At 43.4% G+C, this 26,612-nt stretch overlaps 1 protein-coding gene across 5 annotated transcripts in view; it reads left to right on the top strand.

The window, feature by feature from the left end:
* The window catches only part of afmid (arylformamidase), a 39,410-nt gene extending 15,298 nt beyond the window's left edge, over positions 1–24,112 (top strand). For all 5 annotated transcript variants that reach the window (XM_085963781.1, XM_085963778.1, XM_085963777.1 and 2 more), the window contains 9 exons: positions 2,131–2,235; positions 5,325–5,373; positions 9,010–9,095; positions 11,763–11,835; positions 13,090–13,187; positions 14,000–14,078; positions 15,340–15,475; positions 21,397–21,501; positions 23,702–24,112. In XM_085963781.1, the coding sequence (XP_085819907.1) occupies positions 2,131–2,235; positions 5,325–5,373; positions 9,010–9,095; positions 11,763–11,835; positions 13,090–13,187; positions 14,000–14,078; positions 15,340–15,475; positions 21,397–21,501; positions 23,702–23,731 (761 nt within the window). In that variant the 3' untranslated portion in view covers positions 23,732–24,112. The remainder of the gene's footprint in view (positions 1–2,130; positions 2,236–5,324; positions 5,374–9,009; positions 9,096–11,762; positions 11,836–13,089; positions 13,188–13,999; positions 14,079–15,339; positions 15,476–21,396; positions 21,502–23,701) is intronic.
* Positions 24,113–26,612: the final 2,500 nt, after the last annotated feature.

Genomic DNA, 26,612 nt, shown 5'->3' with positions numbered 1-26,612 from the left:
TGTGTCGTTTGCAAACTTGGAGATATTACATCTAATTCCCTCGTCTAGATCATTAATATATATTTTGAATAACTGGGGTCCTAGCACCGATCCCTGTGGTACCCCACTAGTCACTGCCTGCCACTCGGAAAAAGACCCGTTTATTCCAACTCTTTGCTTCCTGTCTGCCAACCAGTTCTCTATCCAAGTCAGTACCTTACCCCCAATCCCATGTGCTTTAACTTTGCACGCTAATCTCTTATGCGGGACCTTATCGAAAGCCTTCTGAAAGTCCAAATACACCACATCCACTGGTTCTCCCTTATCTATTCTACCAGTTACATCCTCAAAAAATTCCAGTAGATTAGTCAAGCATGATTTACCTTTTGTAAATCCATGTTGACTTTGTCTGATCCTGTGACTGTTTTCCAAGTGCTCTGCTATTACATCTTTTATAATGGACACTAGCATTTTCCCCACTACCGATGTCAGGCTTACTGGTCTATAATTCCCCGTTTTCTCTCTACCACCTTTTTTAAATAGTGGGGTTACATTAGCTACCCTCCAATCCATGGGAACTGTGCCAGAGTCTATTGAATTTTGGAAGATGACCAGCAATGCATCTACTATTTCTAGGGCCACTTCCTCAAGTACCCTAGGATGTAGATTATCAGGCCCTGGGGATTTATCGGCCTTCAATCCCGTGAATTTCCCTAACACCATTTCCCTACAAATACTGATTTCATTCAGTTCCTCCCTCTCATTAGACCCTATGTTCCCCGACATCTCTGGGAGGTTATTTGTGTCCTCCTTTGTGAAGACCGAACCAAAGTTTCTGGAATTTGGTTAATTAATCTTTAATTCCTGAAGACTCCAGGCCAATCGGAAGGTATGGTAACCTTAACTAGGAAAGTCTCAGATTCAGTCCCTGGTTTGAGCTAATTGAGGTGATCTCAGCAAGGGCAGTAGTTCAGGTTCGGTATTACTGGGTTCAGCGAGGGAGAGGAACTATCAGCCAAGGTTCCTGCTCCCGACTGTTATCTAGAGGCTCTGCTGGAGCATGTGCACGTGTGTACTTTGGCTGATGACAGGTTCAGGCTCAGCTGTGGTGACCAACAAGATTGAAAAGCAAGTAACTAAAGGAAACATAAAAATAGTACTAGAAATAGAAATGGAGATAAAAACAAAAATGAGCATGGTTAAGAATTGTAATATATTGGCAAACATAGTACATGTTAAACACAGAAAATAGTGAAATGGTAATAAAGGTAGTTAATAGATCATTTTGTATAAATAGTGGGGAAAAAAATGAAAAGCAACTAACAAATGCATAAAGAATGAGGAAAATACAAATAAATATGATTACAGACCAAAGTACGATTTTTATCCTAGTCATTGTGTTCTGGAAATTAGAGAGTGCATGAGAGGCCTGGGGTTCATAGTCCCTCCCTGTGGGAACTTGCCTAGCTTAGCATCCACTCAGAGTTCCTGCACAGCAACTCAATGCTGTGAGGGAATTCAGAGTGGACGCAAGGTGGTTTGGATAAATGTGTCTTTGGCCCATTTCAGCTCATCATTCGAAAACCTTCTATAGTACTGAACCCACTGACATGAATCTTGTCATTCATGTGGAAATGACTTATGAAATGATACTGGGCGGCCTGCTGGTGGCGCTGTCCAGGGAGAGTATAAATACTCGGGCATGGGCCCAGCTTGCTCAGGACATTCTTTAACAGGAACTAGTGAAGGACACAACTAGATCTCCATGTTGTAAAACAGTTGATTAAAGCCTTGTTTAATGCTTAGACCAAGTGCCTAGTAGTTTTCTTACGTCACCCACCATGTTCCCATTATATCTTTAGTATCCACTTGAATAAGCAGACTGAACCTTAGTTAAATGTTGCAGCACTCCCTCACCACTGCACAAGGTGCCAGCCTAGATTATGTGCTTGTCTTAGAATGGAGCTTGGACTCACAGCTTTCTGACTCCAAGGTGGCAGTGCTGTAGATAGCCGAGTAGGCACTCAACACTTATGTGCAGATCTCTATGGTACCACTGTTGTCTTTCCAATGGGCTCCACTGCCACAAAACTTCCAAAATGGTAACTGTATATTCAGCTCAAATCAAATGTTTTTTTTGTTGCCTTTCAGGTACTGAAAAGGGGCGCAGTGTAGCTCAGAGTAAGTTAGATGTACCCTTCGGACAAGGTGATGGTGAAAAATTAGACATTTATCTACCTCCAAACCCATCAACAGGTTTGTAGAAGAATATAATCCAGTATTAATGAGTTTTAGTTCAATGGAAAGTCGATTTGGATACCGCTGTTGTTGCTTTTTAAAGTATGTATATATATAATATATAATTTTGATGCTGACTATGTGGGCATTATATTTTTAGATGTGCTGTGTTATGGGTTGCATTTGGGGGAACAATGTTATCCCTGCCTCACTAATGCCTGCCGCAACCCAAGTTGGCAGGTTTGTGATTTTTCAGTACTGTCGCCACAAGTTACAGGCAAATTTTATCTACAAATTCTGTTGATTTAGTTTCCCAATTCATTGATTTTGGTGATTAAGTTGTGAATAAATTATCCTTTGCTAGTGTACCAAAATAACATAGTGAGACAATTAAATAAGACAACTAGTAAACAGCATCCTTGTCACTCCAAACAGTGATTTCTTGTAAATATTAAGTCAAACCTGATAGTCCTCAGGAAAAGCTTACTTAGTCATAGAAATATTGTAGAATCTCACTGGGTGAAACTGTATTCATTTGCGGGTCAAAGTTACACCCATCTCTTTCCACCAATGACATTAGTCCAAAAATTCTGATGCGTTGTCATGGAGGCCAAGAGCAAACCCAAGGGAAAAGCAGCACCAGCCACATGATGAAAAGCAAGACGCTGCTTTAAATCTGTGTCCGTTTTTCTCAGTGAACCAGGTTGCTGAACTTTGCTCAGCCACTTCCCAAATGTTTCTTTGTGTCCCCATGTAACTTTAAACATCTTCCTGTGTATGTAACATGCTGAATATAAAATAAACAATGTCTGGTCTATATGTGACTCCAGACCCACAGCAATGTGGTTGACTCTTAACTGCCCTCGGAAATGGCCTAGCAAGCCACTCAGTTGTAACAAACTGCTACGAACCACAATAATAAGAATAAAACCGGACGGCCCACCTGGCATCGACCTTCGCACTGGCTACAGACACGGTAACGGCACACCCAGCCCAATCAACCCTGCAAAGTCCTCCTCACCAACATCTGGGGACTTGTGCCAAAATTGGGAGAGCTGTCCCACAGACTAGTTAAGCAACACCCTGACATAGTCATACTCACAGAATCATACCTTTCAGCCAATGTCCCAAACTCATCCATCACCATGCCTGGGTATGTCCTGTCCCACGGGCAGGACAGACCCACCAGGGGTGGTGGCACAGTGGTATACAGTCGGGAAGGAGTGGCCCTGGGAGTCCTCAACATTGACTCCGGACCGCATGAAGTCTCATGGCTTCAAGTCAAGCATGGGCAAGGAAACCTCCTGTTGATTACCACCTACCGCCCTCCCTCAGCTGATGAATCAGTATTCCTCCATGTTGAACACCACTTGGAAGAAGCACTGAGAGTAGCAAGGGCACAGCATGTACTCTGGGTGGGGGAATTCAATGTCCATCACCAAGAGTGGCTCGCTAGCACCACTACTGACCGAGCTGGCCGAGTCCTGAAGGACATAGCTGCCAGTCTGGGCCTGCGACAGGTGGTGAGAGAACCAACATGAGGGAAAAACCTACATGACCTCGTCCTCACCAATCTACCTGTCGCAGATGCATCTGTCCATGACAGTATTGGTAGTAGTGACCATCACACAGTCATTGTGGAGACGAGGTCCCGTCTTCACACTGAGGACATCCTCCATCGTTTTGTCTGGCACTACCACCTTGCTAAATCGGATAGATTCAGAACAGATCTAGCAGCTCAAAACTAGGCATCCATGAGGCGCTGTGGGCCATCAGCAGCAGCAGAACTGTGTTTCACCACAATCTGTAACCTCATGGCCCGGCATATCCCTCACTCTACCATTACCATCAAGCCAGGGGACCAACCCTGGTTCAATAAGGAGTGTAGAAGAGCATGCCAGGAGCATGTCAACCCGCTGTCAAAACATTTTTTTTTCTCACCCGACCCGCCACCGAACGTACCCGCTGACCCTCCAAAAAATTACCCCCAAAGTGTCTATTAGGCTTCTCAAGTAGCAAGCTGCTGTTGAACTGAGCAGAACACGGCATCGCTTTTAATCCTGGATGCAGATTCCGGAGTCCAAACCAAAAAGTCCGGAATCCATTAAGTTGTTATGAGCTGGAATATTGAAGAAGGAAGTGATGCTGAACTATCCAATGGAGGCCATTGTGATTAATCCTTTAAGATCAATTGGTTAAGGAAATTGGAAGGGACTCTGGGCCAGGTGAAGTTATGAACTAGACAAGATTAGTTTTAAGGAGTTATGAAATCTGATCATGCAAGGAAGCTGAGCTAATGGCAGTAGGAATGTCGCCAATAAGAAGAGTCTGCCCTTTTAACTGTGTTGATTCTGCTCCTTTCCACTATTGGGTTCAGTAACTCCTCACCAGCATTCACTAGTTCAATAAAAATATTCAAAATCAACAGGAAATAAAATAATTTAAGGATATTAAAGTTAATGTCAGTTTTTCCTAATTCTTGCACAGGAGTACATTGGGAAGCATGATTGAACAGCACATTGGAGCTATCATGTATCATGTCACAGAGTGATATGACATGGGGTTGGGACTGTGATTGCCCAGATTACAGGTTACCAATATCAGCTGTTGAGCTTCCAGGCACTCCCCACAGGCAAAGAGGGGGGGGGAGTGGAGGGGAGGGAGGGGGAGAGGAGGGGAGGGAGGGGGGAGAGGGGGGGAGGGGAGGGAGGGAGGAGGGGGAGGGAAGGGAAGGGAGGGGAGGGGGGAGTCAGAGGATCACCCAAAGCACTGATTTCCCCTGACTAGTTGCAGTTGCCTGGGTTAGACCACCCGTTCACCCTCTAGTCTGGAAACGCTGCATGGTGCTGAGAAAGAAAAAAAGACCTTAAACTATAAATAATTTAAAAAAAACGAAAAGCACCAATAATCACATTTTTACAAGTTAATTGTAGTGTGTCAGCAAAATAAAAATGAACCTTCTGCTATTAAGACTTTGTATGTGGTAAACATGCTGATATTGCAATTTGATTTCATTAAATCTTTTGTAATGCTGATACAGATACATAGAGGTAATGGAACTGAAGTGAAGGTAGCCTAACACTAATTTTCCTTTGGTAAAACTACAGCTACAGCTCTGCTTATCTATTTTCATGGAGGATACTGGCAGCTGCTGAGGTGAGTCCTGGAAAACAATGCTGAACAATTGTTCCATACTATAATATATACAAGTCTCCTATGCGGTTTAGGCAAAGATTAAAGCACATGGGTATTTGCTGCTGCTCAGTCAATGTCAATGCACTACATGTCCATTTTCTTTTCAACAGTCTAAGTTTTTTTCTACGAGAGATGAGCAAAAGTAATGACTGTGCTAGAATGGAAGACTTGGTGGATTCTTCTTCCCTTTTGTAAGACAATTCGACTCTGACAAACCAAATATGGTTGCAACGTAATCCTTTTCCTATGTTTGACCAAGTCTTTAACACATGCAATGTGACGTAAGAAAACTACTAGGTACTTGGTCTAAGCGTTAAACAAAGCTTTAATCAACTGTTTTACAACATGGAGATCTAGTTGTGTCCTTCACTAGCTCCTGTTAAGAATGTCCTGCACAAGCTGGGCCCATGCCCGAGTATTTATACTCTCCCCGGACAGCGCCACCAGCAGGCCGCTCAGTATTATTTCATAAGTCTTTCTTTCATGAATGACTGATTCATGTCACAATGTCTCTAAGCAGTAGACATACAGAGAAATAAACAATATTACCCCGTTTTCCCCCTGGGAAGAGACGTAACCTTTGTCAATCCTGACACTACAAATTGTTGAGGAAAGCTCAAGATCTTTATATGTCTCTAGTCACGCACACTGTCTTTGCTGATTCATTATGGCATGGCAAATGTTATTGTGAACAAGACCTCCAGAAATGAGACAGTTCCTACAAAACACCAGATGCCAACTTGTTTACCATTCTGGCCTATTGTCCAACTTCCCATCTCAAGACTGTCTTGGCGATCTTCTTTCACAATGTGGCTACAAAAATAAGTTAATAGGCACAAATCACACATCCTGCAATCTACAGGCAGCTAAATTGTACCCTGACACATTAAACCCAAAAGCATCCTGGGAGTGAACAACTTTAACCATTTCATTATTTCTAGCCACAGTACAAATCCACAAGCCATTTATAAGTAAAATTAAAGCAAAAACCTTAAATCATATGAGATTAAACCAAATCCTAACCCTACGTATATATGTAGACATGACTAGGATATTTTACACTCTGCACTTTTAACCACCTTGTTGTAGGATTTCTATAGTAGGCCTATTAGGAAATAGCATTGCCCATCATTCCTTGAAAACCTCTTTCCCGCCCCCCACTGCGCCCCCCCCCCCCCCCCAAGTATATGAAAAGAGCAATATTTTCTTTTAAAACAAAAAAATAAGCCTGGCAGGCTAGTGCGATCCTTCATGATTGATGCTGTTCTCCATTTTTTAAGCGTTTACTGAGTCAGACAAGAAAAAACAACCTATAAATAGGAAAAAGAATGCTTTTATCGTTAAGAAAGCAAAGTAGAAACGTTTTAAAAAGCTTTTTTAGTAGGGATGTATCCACAGCAGCCAAATCATCCAAATTATACTTGATAAGTGAAGCCTGTTAAAATCAAGAGTGATAAGGTCAGCTTATAATTGTTTAAAGGAGTGAATTTGCCATGTCATTCATGCTCAATTGAACAGTCATCCAGCACTTTGTTTTTAAAGAGGTTTGGTCAGATTTATTTTTCTTGTCCATTTTTCTCCACAGACTTTGTCCTCACCTCCCCTCTCCTCTAGTGAAGGCATTGACTCATTGGTGGGAGAAGTCTCTTGTACCTTGGCCTATCATGTGAGCCTTGACAGTCAATGACACCAGACTATTCAACCATGCTGGTGGGGGAGGGGGGGGGGGGTGCGGCACCACACTGGTTGGTGATCAGGAATATGGGTTTCTGGCCAACTTATTTTTTCCCAACTTTGCTGACCTGAGATACTGAGGCCAATTCTAGCACTAACTAACTAACCTGGCTGAGATCAACTTACTCAAAACAGATCGTGGATCAAACATGGTACTTTCCTGGTCTCTATTTCCAGCCCATCTTTCAGCTCAAGGCTCCTTGAATGTGATGACACCTCTCAGTTCCGTGTGCATCTCTCTCATAACTTCCTGTTCAAATCCCTCCAGTCCAGCATCCAGTCTTGGATGAGCCTTAGCGTCTTCGAGTGCAATATTGGGAAGACTAAAGCCATCATCTTCAGCCCCTGACACAAGCTCTACTCCCTTATGGACTGTGGTCGACAGCAGACTTGTGGTTCTCCTGCTGTTTCAATTATTCTGAAATGTGACCTCCGTGGCTCGGACTGCGTCAGAGAATCACGTTATTGTGGATCTCGGATTAACTGCGCCACTGTGCTGTATTACTAAACTCATGGAGCCAGTTCGATGTGTTTGCATGCTTTGAGAAGTCCACTGAAATTTCCTGCTTCAGCCTCTACCGAATGCATGGAGAAAATAATATAAATCAGGAAGCGGCACACGGAAGTTCTCATAGCACCACACCCCCAATGTCTGTAAAGTAAAAAGGGTATAAGAAGAATGAAGAAAGAGCGAGTAGGAATTGGGAGAGCTGTGCCAGAAATCTTTCACAGGTCACTAAATACTGGATAAGCAGCAGCAGTTTGGAAATTGCTAATACAGGAAGCTTTGTGCTATCCGGCACCGACGGGACCGAGCTGCTGCCGTTCCCTCAAAACTGCCGGACAAACCAGCGCTAATGTTGAAGCATACGGAGCAGCTCCGTATCTGGCAACAAACACTGTTGCTTAGCAACAGCTTCTAAACAGTCGGCCGTACCTTGGCAGCATCTCTGTCGCTTAGCAACAGCTTCAGAGAGACTTTCCAGAGCCTGACTGTTTGGAAAAAAAAGCCACGAGAAGAAAAAAAACGAACAAAACAGCTCCTGATTTTTGCTGGTGGCTCGAGCTTGCTGGACATTTAGCCTCCGGATAACACAAAGTTTCCTGTAATCCATTTAAAAAAAATTGTCAGATGCAAAATCCTGGCGATAATAGCTTTGCATTTATAGCAGAAAAAACATTTTGTGTACCATAAATGAAGCGATTGTATTGCACTTAACAAGAGTGAAGTAAAAATTCCAAGTCAATCTGGGTTTATCCCTAACAACCATGTGATTAAAAACTAAGAATACTAATGGTTAAATTTACCACAAGAGATGACTTCATTCTTAGAACTGCACACTTATGGAATAGATTGCAACCTAGCGCAGTAACGACTGACCTAATGAGGGATGTGAATTTGAGATGGGGGAAAACGATGGAGAATGCTCAGATCAGGATCTGAAATTGAACTGGATGAGCTCAATTGTTTTTTTCTCATTTTTGTCTTCAACAACAGGGCTGTACAATCTTTTCATCTTCATGGGCACTTAGATGTATACCATGGGCCACATGGAAACATTAATTTAAACTTTATATTATATTGCATGTATCTGGAGCTGCTGGTACCAACAGATCTTGGTGTGCAGATTTAGAATTTACCAATGAAGAGGCCTTTCCAAACCTCAAGGCCTGGAAAATTCAAATGGTAGAAACCAGTAGTAGAGTAAGAAATATATGGCAAGTAGAAACAATTGCTGGAGTTTCATGGGCTGGATAACAAGAGCTCAAGGACTATAAATGGACATCCTAGATCTAGGGTTTGGTAACACTAGACATAAATAAATATTTTAACAGATTTACTTAAAAAAAACATTTTTGCAGCAAAGAATTGTCTGGTTTCATGGTGCCGCCACTGGTTAAAGCTGGAGTAATTGTTGTTGCTGTCGACTACATCCTCGCGCCAAAAGGTAAATACAACCTCCATGTTACCATCACCAGCAGGACCAGGAAATTCCAGATTCTATGGGGTTTTAATACTTTCAGATTCCAGATTTTAATACTTTTATATCTCAACACTTTGGTCCTGAAATAAACCTTAATATCACCGTATTTAAGCTACTCCATTGTCAGCAGTAGCTTTATTACTGTAATGATAAACTGATGCCATAAAAGTTCAAATTAAGCATCACTTCTAGCCCCGCCTTCCCTTTGTTGCAGTTCTCGCTCTTTTGCTTTTATTGCACTTTATTTCCAACAAATCTTCTTCTAATTATTCGATAACTTTAAAAAACAAAACAAATTATAACCACATTGTAAACTCTGTTCAGTGTGTACCAAATCTCTTCATCCACATTGGAAGTAAAGGCCAATTCACTGAAAACCAGTCCAAAAGCTGGCCTAGGAGCATAAAGACTGATCTGGTTGTCATAGACCACAACAACAACTTGCATTCATATCATAGAAACATAGAAGATAGGAGCAGGAGTAGGCCATTCAGCCCCTCGAGCCTGCTCTGCCATTTAATGAGATCATGGCTGATCATCCAAATTCAGTACCCTGTCCCTGCTTTCTCCCCATATCCCTTGATCTCTTTAGCCTTAAGAAATATATCTAACTCCTTCTTGAATATATTTAATGAATTGGCCTCAACTGCCTTCTGTGGTAGAGAATTCCACAGGTTCACCACTCTCTGGGTGAAGAAATTCCTCCTCATCTCTGTCGTAAATGGCTTACCCCTTATCTTTAGACTGTGAAACCTGGTTCTGGACTCCCCCGCCATCGGGAACATCCTTCCTGCATCTAGTTTGTCTAGTCCTGTTAGAATTTTATAAGTTTCAATGAGATCCCCTCTCATTCTTCTAAATTTCAGCGAGTATAAGCCCAATCGACCCAATCTCTCCTTGTATGTCATTCCTGCCACCCCAGGTATCAGTCTGGTGAATCTTCGCTGCACCCCCTCCATGGCAAGAACATCCTTCCTCAGATAAGGTGACCAAAACTGCACACAATGCTCAAGGTGTGGTCTCACCAAGGCCCTGTACAACTGCAGCAAGACATCCTTGCTCCTGTACTCGAATCCTCTCGTTACGAAGGCCAACATACCATTTGCCTTCTTAACCGCCTGCTGCATCTGCATGCTTACCTTCAGTGACTGGTGCACAAGGACACCCAGGTCTCGTTGCACTTCCCCTTCTCCCAATCTATTGCTGTTCAGATAATAATCTGCCTTCCTGTTATATCGCACCGTTAACGTAGTAAAATGACCTAAGGCACTTCACAGGAGCATTATCAAAGACAATTTAACACTGAGCCACATAAGGAGGTATTAGGACGGGTGAAGAAGTAGGTTTTAAGGAGTATCTTAAAGGAGGGGAAAGAGGTAGAGAGGCAGAGAGGGAATTTGAGTTTAGAGCCTAGGCAGCTGGAGGCACAACCGCCAATGGTGGTGCGATTAAAATCGGTGATGCGCAAGAGGCTAGAATTGGAGCAGCGCAGATATCTCGGAGGGTTGGAGGAGGTTGCAGAGATAGACAACAACAAGTTGCACTTGTACAGCACCTTTAATGTAGCAAGACATCCCACAGCGTTTCACATGGAAGTGGGAAGAAATGGAAACCAAGCTGGTGCAGGAAAAGGGTCAGAAGAGACCCAAGGCAAGGTTGAAGAGCGAGGTTTTGTAAAGGCTACTGAAGAACTTGGAAAGCTGGTAAGGAGCGTGTTGGAGAAGTTCAGCCCAGAGGTGAAAAAGGAATTGATGAGCGATACAATGGACATGAGGTAAGAATTCAAGGAAGCAATATTATAGAGTTAGATGGATAAGATGTGAGGTTTAAGCTCAGCTCAAAGTCAAACAGGACACCAAGATTATGCATTGTCAGATTCTGCATGAGCAAGCAGCAAAGAACACCAAGGTTATACACTATCAGTGTCAACCCGAGCAAGCAGCCTGGAAGGTGAATGGAATCGGAGCTCGGGTGCAGAATTTTTGGCAAGAGATGAACAGGATGCCTCTGGTCTTGTCAGTATCAAATTGTAGCAAACTCTTGCCCATCTACTACTTGATGTCGGACAGCTGGTTAGATAAGATAGCATCATTCGAGGGTGGTGGTGGAGAGGTAAAGCTGGATGTCATCAGCATATAGTCGGAAGCTGATCCCATGTTTATAGGTATTATTCAGAGGCAGCAAGCATGCAGACGAGGAATCGAGGGGACCAACAGTGGAACCTTGGGCCACACTAGAGGTGAGTGTGGTAGCAGAAGCCATTTTAGAAGATGTGCTGCTTATTTTTGGTTAGGTCAGAGTCTAAATGCATGCTGATAAGCTAACTTGGATTGGTGCTCAAAGAGTTGATTGAAGTACCAGCCTTGGAAGAAGCTTAGAGCACTGCTTTAAGACAGATACGTAAATGGCGGTGTTAAAGCTCTGTTTTTTAAATATATCGACTGCTTTAGTTAGACTGAGCAACTGGTTCTAGGTTCCCATACATTGTTTTACCTGAAACAACTCCTTGAATGTTATAATTGTGCTTTAAATAATAAAATGCTCTTACACCAGTTTGAAGTCTACTGTTACTACATAAAACTGTAGGTCCAAATTAACTTTTTCCATACCTTTGGTTTGCTGTATTTTCAGGTAATATGGACTTAATTGTGTCTCAGGTTCGACGTAGCGTAGCCTTCATTGTGCAGCAGTATTCTACTTTGAGGTAAGATCTGACAAAATGTTACTTCAGAACTTCATGGCTACAAAACACAAAACAGAGAGTAGGGGGTTAAAGGTAGTTACTCAGATTGGCAAGTGGTGGGAAGTGGAGGGGATCGGTGCTGGACCACTGTTCACTATTTACATAAAGGATTTGGACTCTGTAATTGGAAGTACAATTTAAAAATTTGTGGATGACACCAAATTGGGGTGTGGTTAATACAGAGGACAAAATACAGGAAGACATTTCAGAATTGGCATTTAATTGGCAAATGAACTTCAATATAGAGGAGTGTGAAATAATACATTTTGGTTGGAAGAATAAGGAGGCCAGATACTCCTTGGAAAATAAGTGTCTAAATGGGGTAGAGGAACAGAGGGGTACACAGATCACTAAAAGTAGCAATGCAGGTTAATAAGGCCATTAAAAAATTTAAAAAAACACTGGGATTCATTTCTAGAGGGATAGAATTGAAAAGCAGAGAAGTTATGTTAAACTTGTATAGAACTTTGGTTAGACCATACTTGGAATACTGTGAACAGTTCTGGTCCCCATATTATAAAAAGGATATAGAGGCACTGGAGAAGGTGCATTAAAGACTTACTAAAATGATATCAGAACTGAGAGGCTTTACCTATCAGGAAAGATTGAACAGGCTGGGGCTCTTTTCTCTAGAAAAGAGAAGACTGAGGGGTGACCCGATAGAGATCTTCAAGATTATGAAAGGGTTTGATAGAGTAGGTGCAGAGAAGATGTTTCCACTTGCAGGCGAGACCAGCACTAGGGACCATAAATATAAGATAGTCACTAATAAATGCAATAGGGAATTCAGGAGAAACTTCTTTACCCAGAGAGTGGTTCATTCACTATCTTTAATATTTTCGTATCTAAAGTCGAATTGCCTTACAAGATATTTATGTGTTCATTTTGAAAAGATTAATATTGGAATAGATTCTTTAAAGTCGACCACACTGTCCTGCGTCACTTTGTGGGATTGATCCCTTGTATTAAGACTGACCTGTCTCATATACAGGATGAAAGTATTACAAATGATTTACAGCACAGAAACTGACCATTGAATTGTTGACAGAGAGGCTGACATTATTTCTGGAGGATAAATTGCAGTTTCATATGGTTTTCCGAATAAAGTTTTCTTCATGGGAAGGTGCGGGGAAGAGGGGGGAAATGCAGAATTGCTTTCTGTTTGGAGACAACTCGCAGAAGATTTATACTCCTTTCCTTTTGCATGTCTTTCAGTGGTGTTTATCTCTGTGGGCATTCTGCTGGTGCCCATTTAGGAGCCATGGTGCTTTGTACAGACTGGGCAGAGTATGGTGTCACTCCTGATATTAAAGGTAATGCAGGAAGGTGTTGAGCTCCTTCTCTTTCGTGCACATATCTTTGCTTTCAATCATTTTAGTTAACAGTAATAGAAGGGTTTCCAGGGAACTGAACTTTCATCTTGTCACCCTGCCTGAGAACATAATAAAGCTCCAGTGAATTTCTTCCTCCTGTCCCTAAATAAAAATCACTTGTGGCCTTTAAATGAATTGTTGTGTGCATCAAGTTGAGGCGTGTCAGTGTTGGGAATGGAATACATTTCTATTTTGGGCATCCAATGTTAGCATCAAGTGCTCTCGGGTCAAGTAAATAGCCAGATACACAGAAAACCTTCCTTTATTTTATCCTAATAATACCTTAAAAATAGCGAAATATAACATAATGCATTTCAAATTGACTCTATGAAAGACACTTGGCACAGTATCGACATTTTAGTGTGATATTCTAAATTTTTATTCATCATTGAGCAGAAGTTGAACAAAAGGTTGAAGTGCACAGACATTCTAATGATGGTGAAAATTTCCACCGGGCCGAATGAGATAAGTTAACCACAATGATTTGCTCAAATATAAACTTAACAGATAGTGGTTACTCGCGGAATCAGAAAATGTGTGCTGGATGAGCTTTTGTGCTACAGGCGCATTTAACGTGTAACTCACGCTATACTCAATTGTTTAGGTGATTGACCAAGATTTTTGGATGCTTGAAAGATATTGATGTTTCAAAAAGAATATTGCCTGGGTTTCAGAGAACTACTGCATCATTCAAGTTTTCCTAGGTTGTTAACTGATGGCACAATACAGAAACGTGTTTTATTTCTCCACAGGTGCTTTACTTGTCAGTGGGATTTATGACCTCTGTCCAATTGTCCACACCTACATCAATGATCCTCTTCAGATGTCTGAGTACGTTCACTGAGTGTTCACTGCCAGTGACCATGATTACATTTACAAATGACTAGATTATATTTTTGCAATTAAATTCCCTGTACACGCTATTTAAAGCCAATGGTGCAAAGTTCAATGACTCCATTATTCATACCCAACCCATGACTATTTTGTGTGGTAGGCACGTTCACACTTACCTTTTTGAACAGCTGAAGTTTCTTCATTCCAATTCAGCACAGAGGTTCTTGTAAATAGTATATCCTGCTCAGTTTGTTTTTAGCTCTAGAATTTTTTTTGACAGTTTGTGATAAATTACACTTTGAAGTGAGTGCACTGGAATGGGGTACAGTAGCATAGTGTTTATGTTACTGGACTAGTAATCCCGAGGCCTGGACTAATCCGGAGACATAAATTCAAATCCCACCATAGCAATTGATTAAATAAATCTAGAATAAAAAGCTAGTATAAAACTACCGGATTGTCATAAAAACCCATCTGGTTCACTAATGTCCTTTAGGGAAGGAAACCTGCCATCCTTACCCGGTCTGGCCTATATGTGCCTCCAGACCCACAGCAATGTGGTTGACTCTTAACTGCCCTCTGAAATGGCCTAGCAAGCCACTCAGTTGTATAAGGCGGCTCATCACCACCTTCTCAAGGGCAATTAGGGATGGGCAATAAAGGCTGCCTTTGCCGTGAATGAATTAAAAAAAACCTGGCTCACTGATGAAATAAGCCATCGCCTCTTTCTATTACATCCACTGAGTGTTCTGTTGTCTTTAAATGATAACACTTTTGACATGAATCAGTCATTCATGAAAGAAAGACTTATGAAATAATACGGAGCAGCCTGCGGGTGGCGCTGTCCAGGGAGAGTATAAATACTCGGGCACGGGCCCAGTTTGCGCAGGACATTCTTAAAGGAACTAGTGAAGGACACAACTAGACCTCCATGTTGTAAAACAGTTGATTAAAGCTTTGTTTAACGCTTAGACCAAGTGCCTAGTAGTTTTCTTACGTCAACTTTCATATAAGTTTAGAATTGAAAAGGGAACTTTCGAAGTCTTGGGTTAGCAACTCACTTGGATAGAAATTACTCCAAGTTATTTTCATTTATTTATTATTAACGCAAAATCTGGGCCACTATGTTCGGATGAAATTCCTGTGATCGTCATTTTAACAATTTTAACCCTTTACTGGCAGACTCAAGTTTGAGGATGGTCACAATGATTTTTTTGTCACACTGCTGTGAAATTAATAGCTCGCTATGGTTTGATAGGGGCGATGCTCTCCACAACAGTCCGATGCAGTTTGTGAACACCATGAAGCGACTGGATGGGAACTGTGAGATCGTGGTCGCTGTGGCACAGCATGATTCGGATGAATTTAGGAAACAATCTCAAGAGTATTACCAGGTACATTATATGTTTTTAATCTGTTTTACTTCCATTAGCCCTACTTTCCTATCTCACGGGATATATTGTTCAGCAGATTTTGAATAACTCAGATAGCCTAAGTAAAGGTTTGTAGGTGTGGTGGACTAATCTAAATGGTAATTTATTTTTCTAACAAACGGATCTGAGCAGAACTGAAACTGAGCCAATGTTTAACTTTGTCTGGTGACAGTGTGGGAGGCTATATTTAACATTTTATGGAATGCTGCTGGGCAAAATGAATGGATACTTGGGCCTCTCTCAGGCTTCTGAATGTAAATTTATAATAGTTTCTTGAGAATATACTGCCTCACATATTGAATTTACAGCAAGCCTTACAGCTTTTGGAAATGGGGCACAGTTTTCGGTCATAGATAAGGCATGACTGACAACCATTCATACAAATATACAGAAAAAGGGCGAGAAAATATATCGGTGTTCATTCTATCTGTCCGATCCTGCCCAGATAGTTGCTGTCCGTCCTTCCAAGTATTAAGATAAGGAGAAGTTTTGTTGGAACGCATAGGAAAGATTATTTTTTGTGTTCATCAAAGATGTTAGCGCTGGGAAATGGAACACACCAAGATCTCATAACAGCAACGAGATAATGACCAGATAATCTGTCTTTACTGATGTTGGTTGAGGGATAGGTGTTGGCCAGGACACCGGCAGAATTCCCCAGCTCTTCTTTGAATAGTGCCATGGGATCTTTTATGTCTAAGAGCCTCGTCTTAATGTCTCATCTGAAAGACGGTACCTCTGACATTGCAGCATTCACACAGTACTGCACTGTAGTCTCAGCCTAATTATGTGCTTCAGTCTTTCCAGTGGGACTTAAACTTACTGTCTTCTAACTCAGAGGAAAATGTTCTTACAATTGTGTTAAGGCTGACACCGACTGAAGTATTGCGAGTCCAGAACTTTAACTGTCTTTAGAACTCTTCTACTCTGTTCTGACTAAGCAATTGCTAAAAATAAAAGAAGAATATCTGGAACTTTGAAGGCACAGAAGGCTGACAACTGGTATGACTATGTCATTTGTAATAGCTAAAGTATGGGCATCTGCCCATTTCTTGACTATTTCAACTAGGGCTGTCAAACAGTTAGAAAAAAATCTCAGTTCATCTTAGTTATAATTGCATATTTAGCTGATACAATTACAGCATCCATCTTTTTTTAATGTTTTTTATTACCGGCCAGAAGTGTGCTGTCCGCCATATTGGGAAAGGAAAAAAAAAATCGGCCTGTAGCAGGCATTAAACCCTTTGCATATGCAAATAACACCTGTTTGAAATCTTATTTCCTCTCTGTAGTTCTTCTAGTCTCACACTCCACTTCCAACCTAGAAGGCAAGCAGCTAACTTGTTGCTCCTACCATTAGACCAGGCAAGTGGAGAGTATTTCATCACACTCCTGACTTATGCCTTGTAGATGGTGGAAAGGCTTATGGGGAGTCAGGAGGGGAGTCACTCGTCATAGAATACTCCACCTCTGACCTGCTCTTGTAGCCACAGTATTTATGTGGATGGCTTGACCTTTGACTTTCTCTGATCTGACTTCCATTCTGTGCTTCCTGCAAAGCATGGCCAAAATCAAACGTAGGGCAGGATTTTCATTGGGCCGTGGAGGCGGGATTGGAGGCGTGTGGGGGGTTAAAATCTCGAAATCGGGGGGCATGAACCCATCCCGCCCCCAACCCACCTCCATGCCAGTTTCAAAGGAGGCGGGTACCCGCCCCGCACTGGGACCCACCTCCCCGAGGCAGGAAGGGGATTAGTGCCAATTAACTGCCTGTTAACAGGTCATTAACAGGCAGTTTTTAGCCTAATCCCTATTTTTATTCCTGAAGTGTGGGATTCCCGACAGCTCCAAACCACGCCAAGTTAGCGAGGCAGACCGTTGGGCTGAAGGGCTTGGAGGGTTCCAGATGTCCGTTGTTCAGGTGAGTGATGGGTGCATGAGTGCAGAGGTAAGTGTGTTTGGTGTGTGTAAAGTGTTTAAAGAAGTTTTACTTACCTTTTCTTACCTTTACAGCCTTCCTTCCTTCAGGTCTCGGGAGTCCCTCATCTCACCAGCACAGAAAGCAGAATGGCCGCGAGCTGTCAAAAGTTGCAGCATTCAGCTTTCTGTTCTGGAGAAATCCTCAGTTGAGGAAAAAGGAAGACATGTCGGAAGCACTAGTATGGAAGGTGGATCGTTAGAGCAGATGCGGCGGAGACGGAGAAACTGGGAGAATGGAATAGAGTCCTTACAGGAAGCGGGGTGGGAGGAAGTGTAGTGCAGTTGGCTGCGGGAGTCAGTAGGCTTAGTGAATGTTTGTCAATGGCCTATCCCCAGAGATGGAGACAGAGAAGTTGAGGAAGGGAAGGGAAGAGTCATGTGAAGGTGAGGGAAGGGTGGAAATTGGAAGCAGAGTGAATGAAATGTTCTAGTTCAGGGCGAGAGCAGGAAATGGCACTGATACAATCATCAATGTACCGGAAAAAGAGGTGAGGGAGGGGACCTGAGTAGGACTGGAACATCCCCTCTACCGTGGTTGACATGGCCCTTGACCGTGTCCGTTCTATTTCCCGCACTTTTGCTCTCACCCCTTCCCCTCCCTCCCGGAACCACGATAGGGTATCCCTTGTCCTCACCTTTAACCCCACCAGCCTCCACATTCAACTGATCATCCTCCGCCATCTCCAGCGTGATCCCACCACTCAACACATCTTCCCCTCACCTCCCCTTTCAGCATTCCGAAGGGACCACTCCCTCTGCGACACCCTGGTCCGCTCCTCAACACCCCTTCCCCCGTCACCTTCATGTGCAAGCGCAGGAGATGCAACACATGCCCTTTTACCCCCTCCCTTCCCACTGTCTAGGGCCCCAAACAGTCCTTCCAGCTGAAACAGCGATTTACTTGTACTTCTTGCAATTTAGTATACTGTATTCGCTGCTCACGATGCGGTCTCCTCTACACTGAGGAGACCAAATGCAGATTGGGTGACCGCTTTGTGGAACACCTCCGTTCAGTCCATATGGGTGACCCCAAGCTTCCGGTCGCCTGTCACTTTAATTCTCCGCTCCACTCCCACTCTCTGACCTCTCCGTCCTCGGCCTCTTACACTGTTCCAATGAAGCTCAACGTAAACTCGAGGAACAGCACCTCATCTTTCGATTAGGCACTTTACAGCCTTCTGGACTCAACATCAAGTTCAACAATTTCAGACCATAACCTCTGTCCCATCTTTTTATTCCCTTTTTTTTTCTCTCACATGGCAGCTGTCGATCATTCTGCCATTGCCATTTACACTTCATCTAGAGCCATCTTTTGTTTCTTAACTTGTCCCATTACCATCTCTTTGCCTTGCACCATCATCCCTTTTGTCTCTTAATCTCTCCTGCCTTCCAGCCTATCACAGACCTTCCCTTTTGTTCTTTCCTCCCCTCCTCCCTTTCCCTGCCCCTACATTTGCTTAAAAACCTGTTCCATCTCCAATTTTTTCCAGTTCTGACGAAGGGTCATCGACCTGAAACGTTAACTCTGTTTCTCACTCCACAGATGCTGCCTGACCTGCTGAATATTTCCAGCATTTTCTGTTTTTATTTTGGATTTCCAGCATTCGCAGTGTTTTGCTTTTGTATGTGTGGTGAATAAGGTTGTTGAGCTATAAGCACAATTAGCTGTATGGCAATATGATGTTGTGGCAATAACAGAAACATGGCTTTAAAATGGTGAAGACTGGGCACTTAATATTCCAGGGTACAAGGTGTTTAGAAAAGATAGGGAAGTAAAAAAGGGAGGTGGGATGGCAGTGCTTATTAAGGAAGACATTGTAGTTTTGGAAAGGGAGGATAGGATGTTCTTGAGGGGATAAGGACAGAATCCATTTGGTTAGAGTTGAGGAGCAAAAAGGGTATGATCACGCTATTGGCTACAGGCCTCCAAATAGTGAGAGGGAGGTAGAGGAGCAAATCTGCAGGGAAATTGCAGAGATATGCAAGAGCTATAGAGTGGTGATTTAATTACCCAAATATCGATTGGGATAATGCTAGGGTAAAGGGAAAGGAGGGGGAGGAATTTCTGAAATGTGTTCAGGAGAATTTCCTTGACCAGTATGTTCTTGGCCCAACTAGGAAGGAGACATTGCTGGTGCTGGGGAATGAGGTGGGCCAGGTTGACCAAGTGTCTGTGGGAGAACACTTGTGTACGAGTGATCATCGTATCATAAGATTTAGATTAGCAATGGAGAGGAGCAAGCAACAATCTAGAGTGGAACTCCTAAACTGGAATAGGGCTAACTTCAATGGGTACAAAAGGATCTAGTCAGGGTAAAATGGAACCAAAGACTGACAGGAAAAACTGTAACTGAACAATGGGTGATCTTTAAGGAGGAGATGTTTGAAGTACAGGCTAAGTACATTCCAACAAGAGGGAAGGGTAAGGGAACCAAAGCAAGGGCTCCTTGGATGATGAGGGAGATAGAGATGATGAAACAAAAAAAGAGGGTGTATGATGCATGTCAGGTGAATTCTTCAAGGGAGAACCAGACCAAATACAATAAGTTGAGAGGGAAAGTGAAGATGAAAATAAGATTGGCGAAGAGAGAATATGAGAATAGAATGGCGGTTAACATAAAAGGGAACCCAAAAATCTTCCACCGGCATGTAAACAGTAAGCGAATAGGAAGAGGCGGGGTGGGGCCGATTAGGGACAAAGAAGGTGATATATGCTTAGAGGCGCAGGGCAAGGCTAGAATACTCTGAGTACTTTGTATCGGTGTTTACTAAGGAGGTGGATGCTGACAAAATATCGGTAGAAGTGGAAAAGGTAGAAGCAATGGAAGGGGTGGAAATTGATAGACAGGATGTACTAGAAAGGCTGGGTAGGCTTAGAGTGGATAAGTTGCCTGGTCCAGAGGGCTTGCATCCCAGGTTGCTAAGATAAGTACAGATTGGGGCAAGTTATTCTAGTTCATCCTTTCGTAGAAATTTATGGTCTCTCCCATCTCAGCATTCAACTGCTTCTTGCATTACAGGGTATCACAGAATTTGTGCCTCCACTACACTACTCCGAAGACCAATCTAAATATTAATCACTGTGTGAAGAAGTGCTTCCTGACAAAAGATCTTTTCCTATTTCCAGCTATGTGCTCTTGTCCTGCAGTTGTGATGCAAATTGAAATAGTACTCAAGTAACCATTTCTATTCCATTTAATATCTTAACACATTCTATACTCTTCTCATTTTCTTCAAGGCTGAGGAGCTCAAGTGTTTCCAATCTTTTCTCATAACTGCCCTCTAACACTTGGAATAAGCCTCACAGTTCTTCTCTGTATTGCTGTCAGGGTTTGGATGTTTCCCTTGTGCCTCAGTTAATTCAATGCATTACCTGACCAGAGAACTATACAGTTTCAACATAACTGCCTTGGACTTACACCTACCTGCAGGCCTGGCCAAAAAGGCCATCAACTGATCCAGGCAGCGGGCGGTCGAGGGGGTCGATCGGCCCGATTGCCTGCCTCTCTTCCGCGGCCATGTTCGTGCCTGGGTGGCCCTGGAGATGGAGCACGCGGTGTCCGCCGGCACGCTTGAGTATTTCCGCGACCAGTGGGCGCCGTGGGGACTGGAGTGCTTCATCACCCCCGGCCAACACAATTTTAATTGAATTTGTTAAGGTTCTTTTAAAGTTTTATTAATTTACAGACTAATTGGTTAATCACCAAACAAAAAGAGTACACCTACTTGCAATTGTCTACATTTTACATGACACCATGTTGGTGCTTGGACAGAATGCCATGTTTTGTCCACATTTGAACTTAAAATTCAGTGTGCGGAAGTATTATTAATGATTTTATTATTCAGAATGAAGTGGGGGTGCTTTGCTCGTGCTGTTCTTTTGAAATAGTTTTTCATTGCAGGCTGTTGAGGCTGCCGGGTTGAGCGTCCGTTTTCAAGATGTACCAAATACGGATCATTTTGATATCATAGAAAAACTGGCGGAAGAGAACTACCTTCTTACACAGGTAAAGATTTTTCAGGGTTTTGTGTGTTTCTTGTCTCACTGGACTAATTCACACTTGGTAAATTTCCAATCTCACCTGAGCCATTTTGGGAGGAGGAGCCAGCAGAAGATATTTCTACCCACCTCGCAGAACTCATGGAATGTTGTGAGGCTAAAGGATAGACCAAGGGATAAGAAAAGAATGTTCGGTCTTAACTCATGCAGAGGTATAGAGCCCCAGTATAAATTCAATGGGGATGTTTTTGCCTTTGGGTGATATCGATTCAGCCACCCGTTATACATTTCTCCCGATTTTAATTTCCAAGTCAATTGTTCTTAAACAATTTCCCTCGATCTGCCGGATTATAGCAAATGGAAGATACTTGCTGGGTGGTAACACAGTGACTTCAAACTGTCTATGACCTCTATGGATTCCTGTCCACATAGGGTGGGTGCCATCTCACCAAAGACAGTGAGCTGATTTAGTATTGCTGACTCACCTCTTGTCCAGGTTTTCTCCCAATGGCAGACAGCCTTGGCCTGTAAGCACAGAACACCTACGAAGATGTTAGCAAGATGTGAGTAGACAAAATAGCACCACTCTGCCTTGACCACTTTCCTCTCTGCTCCTAACTATTTCCACAAGCTCATAATAGTTTTCTAGATATGACTCTTTTGTGGTTGAGCTGCCAACACAATAGTACACAAATCTTGGTACTTCTTTTGATGCCACTGAACTTCTTTGTCATCTGGTTTCCAGTCGATCATACCATACAAGTATTGACTTGCCCGCCCAACTCCTTCCAGGAAGGATGTGCCTCTGCTTTCAGAGAGGATGAGTATAAAACACTGGTTCTGCACCAACTGGAGTACTGTGTCCAATTCTGGGCACCACACTTTAGGAAGGATGTTAAGGCCGTGCAGAGGGTGCAGAATAGATCTACGAGAATGATTCCAGGAATGAGGGACTTGAGTTACGTGGATAGACTGGAGAAGCTGGGGTTGTTCTCCTTGGAGCGGAGAAGATTGAGAGGAGATTTGATAGAAGTGTTCAAAATCATGAGGGGTCTGGACAGAGTAGATAGAGGGAAACTGTTCCCATTGGCAGAAGGGTCGAGAACCAGAGGACACTGATTTAAGGTGATTGGCAAAAGAACCAAAGGCGACGGAAGAAAAAACTTTTTTACACAGCGAGTGATTAAGATCTAGAATGCACTGCCTGAAAGGGTGGTGGAGGCAGACTCAATTTTATCTTTCAAAAGGGAGTTGGATAAATATCTGAAGGAAAAAAAACTGCAGGGCTACAGGGAAAGGGCGGGGGAGTGGGACTAGCTGAGTGTCGGCACGGGCTCGACGGGCCGAACGGCCTTCTTCCATCTGTAACCATTCTATGATTCTATGATCTTCCGCTCCAAAGAAGGCCCTCCTCTTTGCCGCACCTCCTGCAACTGGACCTCCAAGGTATCATTACTAAAACCTGGAGACTTATTGTCAGGGTCCCAGCTAGACGTTCCTCTGCTGGCCGCCAGAGGGCGGTTTAGGAGGCCTCAGTACACTGCTGCCATGTCTCTGTACCTCCCTCCTCTCCTGTGTCTCATTAGTGTAATTGTCTCATCAGAGTAATCAGGCTGTTATTTAAGCGGATTATTTCCAGCCCCAGTCACTCCGTCTTGAGTTTTCATGCCTGCAAGTCACAGGTTGATTTCTAGTCCTTGCCCTGCGTTTTGTATACTCGCTTTTGTTTCTTTGAATTGTTACTTTGGTCTTTTGTTTGAAGAATTCTCTGTATGTCCTGTATTTGAAGAGCCTTCTACTAAAGCATCTTTTGAGTTTTACTCCATCTCAAGTCTCTGGCTGTCTGTCTGCATTTGGGTCCACTACCACACCCATAACACTTATCTATGGCCATCATTGAACAAATGTCTGGTGCACCGTCACTTTCACCCAGCAGCAGAGTTCCTCTACTCCACTTTCAGGGCAAGCAATACCTTTTTAAGAGCAGCTAGCTGGTTGGCCCAAGTTTCCAACTTGCAACCAACCAGCCCTTGTTTTTCTGGGATTGGTAAATGGGGGGGGGGAGGATATTGTCTATTATAATATAAATAGAGATGTCTTAAAGAATTATGATGAATACAAAAACTGTTTCATACAACAGGTTTTCATTTTGTTATCTGTAGTTCAGTTAAAAATATTAATCTAACCACTATGTTTGCTTCTTTTAGGTATTGCTGAAAATGTTGACTAGAAAATGAGCAGGTCTCTGCAGAACTACAAAAGCAAACAATAATTGTTACCTATAACAACATAATTGTTACTTCATTTCTACAGGAGTAATTGCAGATATTCTTAGATCCAGCCAATCATCTGTTTGTAGTTATGGCAAAATGTGCATATTTTTAATGAAGTATTTTGATGGTAAATAATTAACCACTAATTAACTATTACATATACTCAGGAAACTTTCTTATTGCAGTAATACTCTGTATAAAACATTTCAAGTCTAATCTCTAAAATAAAAAGCTCTGTGGAATCCGTGCACTTGCTCCATGGAATACATGCCCATTTACAAATGTGTCCCAGGTGGCAGATGCCCAGACTAATACGTACAAATAAATATCTATGCTCCAATTTCATTCATGGTCAGGTATTTTGATGGAATGAATTGTTTGGATGATGTATGGTATGTGTGATGCAACTGGCAACTGAAAACCAATCAATGTCACTGCCTGTGAAAGCTTGTTTAGTGAAAGGCAGTCATATTGCATTCAAATTAAAGTTTTGACACAGCTCCTCCAATAGCCCAGTAGGCAACAGCTTCTTCTTCTCTCTCCTTAGGCCGTCCCTCGGAACCGAGGATGACTTGTTTCCACGTTAAAAATGAGTTCGCAGGTGACTGATGAGTAAAATGCGGGACCTATAGTCTCTGTCACAGGTGGGGCAGACGGTGGTTGAAGGAGCGGGTGGGTGGGGTGCTTGGGTTGACGTGCACTCCTTGCGCTGCCTGCGCTTGGCTTCCGCTTGCTTCCAGCAAAGAGACTCGAGGTGTTCGGCGCCTTCCCAGATGCTTCTCCTCCACTTTGTGCGGTCTTGGGCCAGGGATTCCCAGGTGTCGGTGGGGATGTTACACTTTTTCCAAGGAGGCTTTGAAGGTGTCCTTGAAGCGTTTCCTCTGCCCACCTGCGGCTCTCTTGCCGTGCCGGATCTCCGAGTAGAGCGCTTGTTTTGGCAACAGCAATGTGGTGCTGAGTAATACTGACCTAAAAAGTCCGAGGTTGTACTCCCAGTGTATTATCTCTTAGCATCAGTATCTGCTCCATCCCCCATCCAACTCTTCCACTGTATCCCAGACTCTCTGTGAGCAATGCCACAGTAAATCTAATACTGTACGATTAAAAAAAACTCCAGTGTTTAGCCTTAGTAATACAGTCCGAGTTCATGGCTTTTGACAAGTCCTATGTTTTTTGGAGAGGACCAGAGCGGTCAGGTGGGGAATGCAACACTGGCTCAGGGAGTGGTGCGATTGGGTGCAGTGGGAGCCAGAGTTGGAGTGGCACGCAAGGCCCCAGTTGAAGCAGGGATGGAATGGGATTGGTTTCCTGTTATATGGCAACTGATTGCAGCAAGGTCCCGAGCCTGAGGTGGGTGGAGACATTTCTGAAGCTGAAGACAGGAGTAGAGGTGTTCCTGGGACTGAGGCCAGGAGCGGTGGCATTCCTGGGGTTAAGGCTGGAATGGAGCCGAGTGAGAACTGCAGTCTCAATTTTGTGTAAACAAACAGTATGATTTCACCATTACAAACGGAAAATACTGCAGATGCTGGAAATCTGAATTAAAAACAGAAAATGCTGCAGAAACTCAGCAGGCCAGGCAGCATCTGTGAAGAGAGAAACAGAGTTAACGTTTCAGGTCGATGACCATTCATCAGAACTGGAAAAAAAGCAGGAAATGGAACAGATTTTTAAGCAAGTGTAGGGGCTGGGAAATGGGGGAGGGGATGAAAGAACAAAAGGGAAGGTCTGTGATAGGATGGAAGGCAGGAGAGGTTAAGAGACATTAAGGGGTCGATTTTGTGGAACCTGTCGGGAAGAAGGCGGGACTTCCCCTTTCAGGTTTCTGACCCGCCTACTTCGACGTCCGGCCAATCCGCGCGATTTTCCCTCGACTGACCTTGTTGAGCCCGCCCAGCGGGCTCAGCAGGCCAATTAAGGGCCACCCGGCAACAGGTGATGTCACAGACGGCAATTTCATCTGTCAAGATTTCTGACGGATGAAATCTCAGCATTTCACAGCTGTTTGAAGCTGTGAAATACTGACAGTCTGATTTCCAAGCTGAGTCCTTCTATGCAGACTCAGTTAGAAATCGCAGCAGCACTAAAAGCTGCAGGCTGTCACTTTTGACAGATCGCAGCCGTTCAGCTTTAAGTTCTGGCTGACTGACGCGCTCCCGACGCCTAGAGGAAGAAAGGCTGTGAAGGTAAGTAAAAGTTCTTTACACACTTTAGACACACCAAACACACTTACCTTTGCACTCATGCACCCATCACTCACCTGAGCGCCGACATCGCGACCCCTCCAACTCATTCAACCCGACGGCCCGCCGCTCCAACCTGGCGTGGTTTGGAGCCGTCGGGAAACCCACACGAAACCCCTCAAAAATGGGGATTAGGCTAAAAACTGCCTGTTAACTACCTGTTAACAGGCAGTTAATTGGCACTAATCCCTTCCCGCCTGGTTTCGGGGGGGTCCCAGTGCGGGGTGGGTACCCGCCGCCCCTGAAAGTTACGTGGGACGGGGTTTTGGGCGGGATGGTGGTGGGACCTCCAAAGTCGGGATTTCCCCCCCCCCCCCCACACGCCTGAAACCCCGCCTGACGGCTCCCCAAAAATCTAGCCCTAAGAGATATTTAAGGCAAAAGGAGATGGTAATGGAACAGGTTAACAAACAAAGGATGGCTCCAGATGAATTGTAAATTGCGCTGGCGGAATGAGAGACAGTTGCCATGTGGGGGAGAAGAAAAAAATACATATATATATGATAGGGGCCGAGGTTATGATCTGAAATTGTTGAACTCTATGTTGAGTCCAGAAGGCTGTAAAGTGCCTAATCGAAAGATGAGGTGCTGTTCCTCGAGTT

The sequence above is a fragment of the Somniosus microcephalus genome, chromosome 21 (genome assembly GCF_052327205.1).
Source record: "Somniosus microcephalus isolate GS21.2 chromosome 21, FLI_Smic_1.0, whole genome shotgun sequence".
In the NCBI taxonomy this organism is placed as follows: Eukaryota; Metazoa; Chordata; class Chondrichthyes; order Squaliformes; family Somniosidae; genus Somniosus; species Somniosus microcephalus.
This window is presented reverse-complemented; position numbering and strand designations above follow the sequence as displayed.